The sequence below is a fragment of the Somniosus microcephalus genome, chromosome 20, assembly GCF_052327205.1.
Source record: "Somniosus microcephalus isolate GS21.2 chromosome 20, FLI_Smic_1.0, whole genome shotgun sequence".
Taxonomy (NCBI): Eukaryota; Metazoa; Chordata; class Chondrichthyes; order Squaliformes; family Somniosidae; genus Somniosus; species Somniosus microcephalus.
Genome location: NC_141006.1, coordinates 24,336,775 through 24,347,226, shown reverse-complemented (window position 1 = coordinate 24,347,226; position 10,452 = coordinate 24,336,775). Strand labels below are relative to the sequence as shown.

Genomic DNA, 10,452 nt, shown 5'->3' with positions numbered 1-10,452 from the left:
GACACTCCAGTGCAGTGCTGAGGGGGTGCTGCACTGTCGGAGGTGCCGTCTTTCGGATGAGACGTTAAAGCAAGGCCCCGTCTGCTCTCTCAGGTGGACATAAAAGATCCCAGGGCACTATTTCGAAGAGGAGCAGGGGAGTTATCCTCGGTGTCTTGGTCAATATTTATCCCTCAACCAACATAACAAAAACAGATGATCTGGTCATTATCACATTGCTGTTTGTGGGACCTTGCTGAGCGCAAATTGGCTGCCGTGTTTCCCACATTACAACAGTGACTCCACTTCAAAAGTACTTCATTGGCTGCAAAACGCTTTGAGATGTCCGGTGGTCGTGAAAGGCGCTATATAAATGCAAGTCTTTCTTTCTTTCTATGTCACTCATCTGGTCAGCACCAATGGAGAGCGGTGGTACGGTTCGGGCCCCAAACAGTTTTCTTCCAAAAGCATCAAAATATGCTTTGAAATAGCAGCAGAAAATGTGATTGAATTAGAATAACCCTCTACACTTACTATGAAATCAGGGATAGCTGGCTGATTGAAGAACTTGACCAGCCTATTCTCAATTCCCAAGGACAATACAAGCAGTCAGTCATCCATTACCACTTGAAATATGGCCAGCGTGGTGATCAAGAACTTCTGCACAGATTTGAAAAGAAAAAAATCTATTGACATGGAATGGAAATGGAAAGACGCTACTCCGAGTATTCTTCTTCCACCTCGCTTACAAGGCGACAAGAGGCTGAAAAACTGCTGACGCCATCAACACAGAACCAACAGAGAGTTGGGAAACCGGTCCTGAAATTTGCATATCAGGTTGCTGCATGGACACAGCTCGCCTGAAATATCGGAAGGAAAAACAAATGTTGCTAATCGCGCAGGAAGAGAGTATTAATCATCAGCAGATTGAGTGCTCCACACCCTTGTTCCTACAGGTGAATCGGTGTGTAAACATGCTAAATCAGTGAAACTACTGAGGACAAGGTTAGCATGCAGGGCAAAGGGCACGGCAGCGGGCTATAATGAAGATGGAGCTCAGAGTTATTGACCTAAAGAAGCGAACAGCCTCCGAACTTAGCATGGGACTGGCAAACTAGACCCAATTATGGTCATATTGGGCTTCGCAGATAAAAGCAACAATTTTATTTTTAGCAAAACCCTTTTGAAGATATTATAAGCAATGTTGATTATTGGAGGACAGCACTGCAAATCTAAAAATAAAATGGCAATCTGCAACAAAACATTCACTGACTGCAGTCACTGGTGAACTTTAACTCTAGGTTGTGCTGACAAAGGGAATTTGTACTCTAAAAAGAACATGTGTGGAGCTAAACACACCAAGCTGATTTATTCAGCACAGTGAAAGGGTTAAGTTTGATAACATGGAACTTACAGAAAGACAGCAGCTGGCAATAATGAGTTTCAGCAAATGCTCAATGCAGCCGGTTTCTAATTTCAACATCTTTACTTTTTGGAGCACACTGACACAAAAGGCATTTAGAAAGCTGATGTGTGCTATGAAGGTAGACAGATTTTACAATCCCAACGATTTTCTTCAAGTAGCCAGTTATGAAACCAAGGCATGTACTTGGATCAGTCTCGTGAGGTACCATGTTTTGGTGACGCAAAGAAATCTCAATCGCAGTATTTTATCTGTTGAGGGACACGGCACATTATACGCGGTTCTGCACACAGCTGGCGTCGAGCACTTGAATAGCTCAATTAGTCAAGAACAGCAAACAAAGATGAACTAAAATCTGCCCGTCCATTTTGTGTGTGAGTGTTTGTGTATATTATATACACAGATGAAATAAACTTGTAAAGACACAGACTTATGCCTAACAAGTGACAGGCTAACAACTCGCTTTGCAGCTACCATCAGCAGCCAAAGAGGAAAAGGCAAGGTAACCAGCACAGATCGCTACAAGTTCCAGAGTATTACACTTCCTTCTCCTGTAGCCATTTTATTGATAGGTTTAAGTAATTGACTTTCACCAAAGAAGATGCTAGAGGAAAAAAAAACACAACTTCATGACATTACTGCGACAGCTCTATTTGGAAAAAAAACAATAGTCCCAAAGTAGATTACAACTGTAGGACGAGGTTACAAAACAAGGTTTTTTTTCCGCTAGTAATTTGTAAATGTTGGGGCATATCAAATGGGAACAGTTAAGTAGACACACTGAAAGGATGCCTGATGGGTCAAACAGTGACGCTGAACTGAAATGCCCTCTTGATACATACCTGCCTGACTCTATCAGGGAAGATCTCCTATTGGCCAGGCCACTAAAGGTCCCATTGCATGGTAACAGGAAGGTAGATTTTCCAATTCAGCTACACCCAACGAACAGGGATAAAGATTTCCGCATTGTCCAAAGTCTCAAAAACAATATTGAAGGGTAGCAAGATTGCACACCAATGTGGCATGCAATCCATGCAAGATAGGGGCAAAATGGGATAACTGCATCGTGTGTGCAATTTCACAGCATTCGCCCTACCACCGTGCTTTTCATATACCCAACCATGTAAAATGGGCATCCAGGGCAGCAAAGGACTGTGCGTTTTACAGAAACAGATTTGAAATTAAGTGTCAGCCGTGATACAGTGGTAGCAATCTCGCCTCCGAGTCAGAGGATCGTGGGCTCAACCCCTATTCCAGAGTCTTGAGCACACAATCCAGGCCGACACGCCAGTGCAGTGCTGAGGGAGTGCTGCACCATCAGAGGTGCTGTCTTTCAGATAAGACGTTAAACCGAGACCGTGTCTGCTCTCTCAGGTGGACGTAAAAGATCCCATGGCACTATTTCGAAGAGGAGCAGGGGAGTTCTCCCCGGTGTCTTGTCGAACATTTATCAATCAACCAACACCTAAAAAGAAGATCTAGACATTTATTTCACTGCTGTTTATGGGAGCTTGCTGTGCACAAATTGGCAGCTGTGTTTCCTACATTACAATAGTGACAACACTTTGAAAGTACTTCATTGGCTGCAAAGCATTTGGGGATGTCCTGCAGTTGTGAAAGGCGCTATATAAATGCAAGTTCATTCTTTCTTCTTCATTGTTTCAAAAGCCAGGGCTGGAAGGATGGGGCGTATCATACAAGGATTCTACACATTTCCAAAAATTCACAACACTAGGTGGGGAGTTTGCATTCTACACAAACCAAAATCATTCTTGCAGATTTACAGCCGAAACAAAATGGTACAAGGGTTAAAAATTCCAATGTACCCGAAATCGTAAATTTACACATTCCCATGGGCAGAAAATTGTTGGGATGGGAGTGTGGAATTTCCCAACTTGTACTCCTTGCATTCACCAGGATCCGACACAGTGGAATGTTTTACCACAAAGTGTCTGTAACCCCAAGACGTGTACATTCAGGGCCAAAGCTACATCTTAGGAACCTGCAGAGTTTCAAGCACATTCTGCTGATGCCACCCAAAGATTGTGCAAACTAGAAAATATTTTTTTTAAATCCACACTAAATAGGCAGCTGGGGAAGAAAGGAAGTTCTGCGGCAGTTGTTCATTAAAACACTTTGTCTGTGAATTCTCACTGACATTTTGGTAGAAAGAAAGTACTTGCATCGTGTAGTGCTTTATCATAGCCTCAAGGCATCCCAAACTCCTCACTTTTGAAGCGCAGTCATGGTTGTGTAAGGAAACGTGGCAGCCAAGATGCGCATGTTCTAATAAAGAGGGAATGAGATGAATGTGCAGTTTATCTGCGTTTCGTGCTGTTGGTTGAGGGGACAATGCTGACCAGGGCACTGGGAGAATTCCCTGCTCTTCTCCCAATATTGTATGGTAACTGCGCGTTGACAAAGACAGTCCGTCTATTAAAAAAGTCAGCCTTGGCCCATCAGAACAACACTAGAAGGCAAGGTCCAATTCATTCTCCTTCAACCTTACAACACATCTTCAAATACCAAGTGACTATTTCAATGTTTACAGTGTCCCAGCAGTAAATTATGCTGGTATCACAGGGATTTGGTGAACTTGTGAGCATTTATTGTATTAATGGTGGCCACTGTTGCCCTCATCAGTTTTTTCATACTCTTCCCAGATAAAGAAGTGGTTTGGGTAACTGCTAAATAATTTGCTGCAGGAGTTCGGTGTCTCCTGTCCAACATTCATCATTCAACTAACATCACCAAAACAGATTATCTGGTCATTTATTGTATTGCTGTTTGTGGAATCTTACTTTGCGCATATTAGTTGCCCCATTTCCCTACATTGCCACTGTGATTACACTTCAAAAGTACTTAATTGGCTGTGAAGCGCTTTGGGATGTTGTAAGTGAAAGGTGCTACATAAATGCAATTTCTTTCTCCTTTCCAGCGTGTCATTGACGGAGGGATGGGGGCCGGTTGCCTGTAACCTTTCTTTTGTGAAATGCTACATGCTGTTAGAGGATCAAACAAAGGAAGATTATTATTTTTCCTCCAATTATCCATGTACATAGAATGCAGGGATGTGTAGGTTATCTCAATCTTTGAAGAATATTGCAGAAAATTGGAATAAATTGTATCAAGTATTGGCCTTAAATTACATTTATGTTTGTGCTTTTGGTGGGGTCTCAGCCACTGAAGGGTACAGTGCCCTTGAGCAATTAACAGTACATAAACATATGAACAGGAGCAGGCCATTCAGCCCCTCAAGTCTGCTCCGCTATTCAAATCAAATCATGGCTGATCTTTATCTCAACTCCAGTTATCTGCAATTGATCCATATCCCTTGATACCATTGCCTACAAAAATCTATCGGTTTCTGTCTTGAAAGTTCCAATTGTCCCAGCATCCATAGCTTTTGTTTTTTTTTTGGGGGGGGGGGGGGGGGAGGAAAGAGTTCCTGATTTCTACTACACATTGTGTGAAAAAGTGCTTCTTGACTTAACTCCTAAACGACCTTGGCTCTAAATTGTAAGATTGTGCTTCCTTGTTCTGGATTCCCCAAGAGGAAACAGTTTCTCTGTATCGACCCTACTGAATCCCTCATTCATTTTAAAGACCTGAATTAGAGCGTGCCAGGATCTCAGGGTAGTGCAACACTCAGGCATGCTGCCACTTTCCCAGCTGGGCTAATAGATAGAGCACCATGCAGAGTTTAGACCCTTCCTCTCTGTGCAAACAAAGGGGTGGGGAAATGGTGTAAATTTATATTGTTGCACTTTACCTTCTGGCCTAATCACACAGTGAAAGGGTTCTAAATATCCTTATCTGAGGAAGGATATTCTTGCCATGGAAGGAGTACAGTGAAGATTCACCAGGCTGATACCTGGGATGACAGGAAAGACATGAGGAGAGATTGGGCTTATACTCGCTGGAGTTTAGAAGAATGAGAGGGGATCTCATTGAAACTTATAAAATTCTGGCAGGACTGGACAGACTAGATGCAGGAAGGCTGTTCCCGATGGTCGGGGAGTCCAGAACCAGGGGTCACAGTCTAAGGATAAGGGGTAGGCCATTTAGGACAGAAATGAGAAGGAATTTCTTCACCCAGAGAGTGGTGAACCTGTGGAATTCTCTACCACAGAAGGCAGTAGAGGCCAATTCATTAAATATATTCAAGAAGGAGTTGGATATATTTCTTAAGGCTAAAGGGATCAACGGATATGGGGAGAAAGCAGGGACAGGGTACTGAATTTGGATAATCAGCCATGATCACATTGAATGGCGGAGCAGGCTCAAGGGGCCGAATGTCCTACTCCTGCTCCTATCTATGTTTCTATGTAAAGAAATCAGAGTTAGAAGTTCCTTTATTTTAAATCAGGCTAGCGCCGGTTAAAATGGCTAAACAACATAATATATAAATTAGCATACAAATGCTTAAAATTAGAGTTATTTCTACATTCTGGAAGCCTTCCCCGTGGTGGAGGAGCATGCAATGATTGGTGGCCTAAAATGAGAGAAAAGGCTAAAGTTTAAATCCATTTTTAAAAGCTGTCAATTTATTTCCAAGCACACAGCAAATACGTCAAGCACTTTAAAGCATTCATCTCCAAGCAACATTAGAGAACGGTTTTCAGCAAAATTTCACCAAATTTATTACTTAATTTCCTTATATCCAAGCAACTTATGCACCTAGTATTCATCATGGACACAATGTGAAGACTATCTCTCTCTCTTTCTCTTCAAGAGTCAAAAAGGAAATGAGTTGCAGCAATATTAGCATAGACTCCAATTAACTACACAACTATGTGCAATGCAAAAGGATAGGCCTTGCCTTCCAGAAAAGTCTAGATTAAAATTGTAGTCTTCGATATAGTGCAGCAAAGCATTCTCTTCTAGGAACATTAATGAGGTCAACTGACATATCACCTTCCTCCCAATCATCAGCAAAATGATCGAACAATAAAAGAACAGTGCCATCAAATAACACCTTCTCACCAATCACCTGTTCATCGACGTTCAGTTCAGGTTCTGTTAGAACCATTGGCTACTGATTCTGACCTGGTCTTGATCCAGAGATGGATGCAAGAGCTTAATGCCACAAGATAGGCGAGAGTAGCTCCCCTTGACATCAGTAGCATTCGGCCAAGTATGTCACCAAGGAGCCCTAGCTAAACGGAGGTTAATTGGGGTCAAAGGAAAAAGCCCTCCAGCAGCTGGAGTCAACCTGACACACAGGAAAGATGGTTGAGGTTGTCGGAGGCCAATCATTTCAGCCCCAGGACATCACTACAGAAGATTCACAGGAAATGTCCTCGGCCAAAACATCTTCAGCTGCTTCGTTAGTGACCCATCACAAGATCAAGACTGGAGCTATTTGCTAAAAATTTGACAGTATTTAGCTCCATTAACAAATCCTACGATAAAGGAGCAGCCCCCACCAGCCCACAGCTGGTCCTGAACATCAACTAGACTTGGGCTGACAAGTGACATTCATGCCCAAGTGCCAGGTAATGATCATCAGCAACAAGAAAAGGCACCATCATGACCGAGTACCCCACCATCAACATTCAGCACAGACCGGAAGCTTAGTTAGAGCAGCTATATCAACAGTCTGGGGCTAGAAGAGCAGGGCAGAGGCTGGGTACGCCCAGGAGTGGCTCGCCTCAAAACCTCTCCACCATCTACAAGACTCAAGTCAGGAGCATGATGCATATCTCACCACTTACCTGGATGTGTGCAGGTGCAACACTACTCAAGAACCTTGACCTCTTCCAGGACAAAGCAGTTTTGCTTGATCGGCATCCCTGCCACTGAACTCAATATCCACCGCTCACTGTGGCTGCAGTGTATATTATCTACAAGATGTACTGCAGCAACTCACCAAGCTTACTGAGACAACACTCCATCCCTGTCACCAAGAAGGACAAGAGCAGCAACCTCACGAGAACATCACCTCCAAGTTCCTCACCACCCTGACTTAGGAAAATACCATTTGTTGGTCATCTCGGATTCAAAATCCTGGAATTCTCTATCTAACAGCATTGTGGGAGCACCATCATTTTAAGGACTGCAGTGGTACAAGGAGAAGGCCCACCGTCATCTTCTCAGGGCAACTGGGGATGGACAATATATGCAGCTTTACTTGCATTTGCCACATCCCAAGAATTTTGGGGAAAAAAACACATCAGTAACTCCTAACAATACCATTGACCCAATCGATACAGATCCCATTGGTGTCTTTTTGTATTACCAACCCAAAGCCCTCTCGGACTGAAAAGAAGCATGCCCTGACATTCTGCAACAAAGTGCTTACCTTCACACCTGCCAGCTTTCTCCTCATACCCAGCACTGCAAGTACATTTCCCAATAGGTACCAACCAGTCGCCTTCTGCACTGCAGTGCATCCTGGGAGGGTTGTCCATTTCTGCTTCGGAGTCATTAACACACGATCCCCGCACTTCCACAAGAGTCGAAAAGGCAGCTTCTGCCACAGTGTCTGGAAAGACGGCCAAACTCTGCACCGTGGAAAGGCAAGTTTTGTAATAAACTCTTACTGAAACAAGGGCCACGCAAGCCCCGACATCCTGGAAGCCGAGATGAAATCCTTTCCTGCCAAGGTGCTCAATTTCGCGAACTTCGGTATTAAGTTTCATTTTGCGCTCGCCGAGATCTCCTTGCGTGAAGCTTTCATCCGCAGCGATCGTGTCAATTTTCACGTACTTGCTCTCCTTAATGTTTCTGCCAATGTCACTGTCCGACTCAATGTAGTAAAGATTAAATGTCTCTTTGCATGTTCCAACCACTCCTGGGATGCTGTTGCAGTCTCTTAATGTAAACTTCAGTTCAATGAAGATTCTCTGCCCGTTCTGCCGTGTAATCCAACCAGTCTGAAGCCAGTTGTTTTGGTTGGGAGACATGACGTTACAGACCTGATAAGTGCGGATTGGTTTATAGTTCTCATCCACGCCGCTGATCTCTTCCCACTGAAGAGAGACAAAACAACATTTTAAAGTCTCAAAACAAGACATTGGTAATCAGCAATCCTCTTCCTCCATTAGTTGGAATCTAACATTGTCATGGTTTTTTTCCTCCTCCAGTCCAAAATGAGATGCATGGTCAGGATTTAAGGGGTGATCTAATTGAGGGGTTTCAGATGATCGAAGAAGTTGTGAGTGTAGATAGAGAGAAACTATTTCCTCTGGTGGGGAGAATCCACAACAAGGGGGCGGAACCTTAAAATTAGAGCTAGGCCGTTCAGAGGTGATGTCAGAAAATACTTCTTCACACAAAGGGCAGTGGAAATCTGGAAAACTCTTCCCCAAAAAGCTGTTGAGGCTAGGGGTCAATTAAACATTTCAAAATTGAGATTAATAGATTTTTGTTAGGAAAGGGTATTAAAGGTTACAGAACCAAGGTGGAGTAAAAGATACAGATCAGTCATAAGCTAATTGAATGGAGGAACAGGCTCGAGAAGCTGAATGGCCTACTCCTGTTCCGATGATTTGGGAGTGGGTAGGACAACACCAGATAGACTAGTTTAGTATACAATAAACATGAGGGAGAGTGTATCCAACCTCCCTTCATCCAAATCTTTTATTTCTATACAAACAGAGTCTCAATGCTATCATTTTCTTATCAGATATCACTCTTCAAATGGATAACAATTAAATTCTCCACAACAGGGGACTGGGCGCTGTTGTAGATTAGTCTGTAACCTTCTGCCTCCATGAGGAGCATTGCTGAGGCTGAGTGGAGGGAGTGCAATGCTGCATCTACCCCATGCTGTGCCTTGGCGTGGCAATGCAGTGGTTCAAATCCAGCCCAGATCAATGGGATGAAACCCTGTTGGCTGTAAATATCCTACCCAAAATCAGTTTGTGCAGCCTCAATCACAACACAAAACTGCCTTCTGCCCTCACAGCCCTACACTCTACAATTCTCTTTCCAAAACTGTCCACTTCTCTGCCCAACTTCAAAAGCTTCCTCAAAAATTACCTTTTGAGCCAGGTTTTTGGTTAACTCCCCTAACTCTTCTCCAACCTCCTACTTGCTGTCCACCCCCTCTAGTGAAGCACCTTGGGCAGTTCACCATGTAAATGATACTATGCAAGAGCAAGTCATTGTTGGCAATTAGAGTGGAAGTTTTGATGAATCTTTATTGCAAACTAACATTTTGCTCCACTAGAAGCTGTTCATTCTCAATCCTACATAGTTAAGTGAGGGTTTTCTCTACCAGTGCCGTATTTTGCAAATCTGTTATCCTACTTATGTTTAGTTGTAAGAACACAATAATTTAATAATTGTTTACATTGAACATTTCTTCTATTTGTGCCTTTCACTTTTGAAGAGTAAGTCAGATGCTGTGTTGGTTTATAATGACAGGAGTTCTACACCATGTAATGCACAATATATTACCCTACTACGATCCACCAGTGTCCCGTTAAGATCAAAGTCTAACTTTTAGTTTTTTTTTGTTCATGGGATCTGGGCGTCGCTGGCAAGGCCAGCATTTTTATTGCCCATCCTGAATAGCCCTCGAGAAGGTGGTGGTGAGCTGCCTTCTTGAACCTCTGCAGTCCACGTGTGACTTGGAGGTGGTGGTGTTCCCCTCGAAGGCCACACACCATCCTGACTTTAGTAAAAACAGGCTCAGGTTGATTGAGAGTTTAGCTGTTATTTGGTTAGTGAATTGGGCAGAGTAGAAAGTGCCTGTAAAGTTGCAGCTCTCAGAGTTGTTGTCTCGTGAGGGAACTTTGCTGATTCTCATGCATCAGCTTCAGGCTGCGGCTCGGAAGCATTCAGCATACGAGATTGTTCTGCATCTCTAACAAACTGTGGCATCTGGATGTCTGCGAGCGTTAGATTTTTAATAGATCACCGAGCTGACAGCCCATGGCATTTTTCCAAGTTTTGTCTGGGTCAGGGGAACTGTATGTAGGGTCCCAGGGTCTGGAGGTATTACTAGGGTGGTATAGTGGCTTGTGAGTGCCAGGAGGGATCTCCGGGAATTGAGAGTATAGGGGGGGGCAGGGGTGGTGAGCACTAGATCCTGTTAGCAT

At 43.5% G+C, this 10,452-nt stretch overlaps 1 protein-coding gene across 2 annotated transcripts in view; it reads right to left on the bottom strand.

The window, feature by feature from the left end:
* The window catches only part of LOC147103092 (ephrin type-A receptor 7-like), a 204,419-nt gene that overhangs the window by 89,153 nt on the left and 104,814 nt on the right, over nucleotides 1-10,452 (bottom strand). For both annotated transcript variants that reach the window (XM_085962412.1, XM_085962413.1), the window contains exon 3: nucleotides 7,707-8,376. In XM_085962412.1, the coding sequence (XP_085818538.1) occupies nucleotides 7,707-8,376 (670 nt within the window). The remainder of the gene's footprint in view (nucleotides 1-7,706; nucleotides 8,377-10,452) is intronic.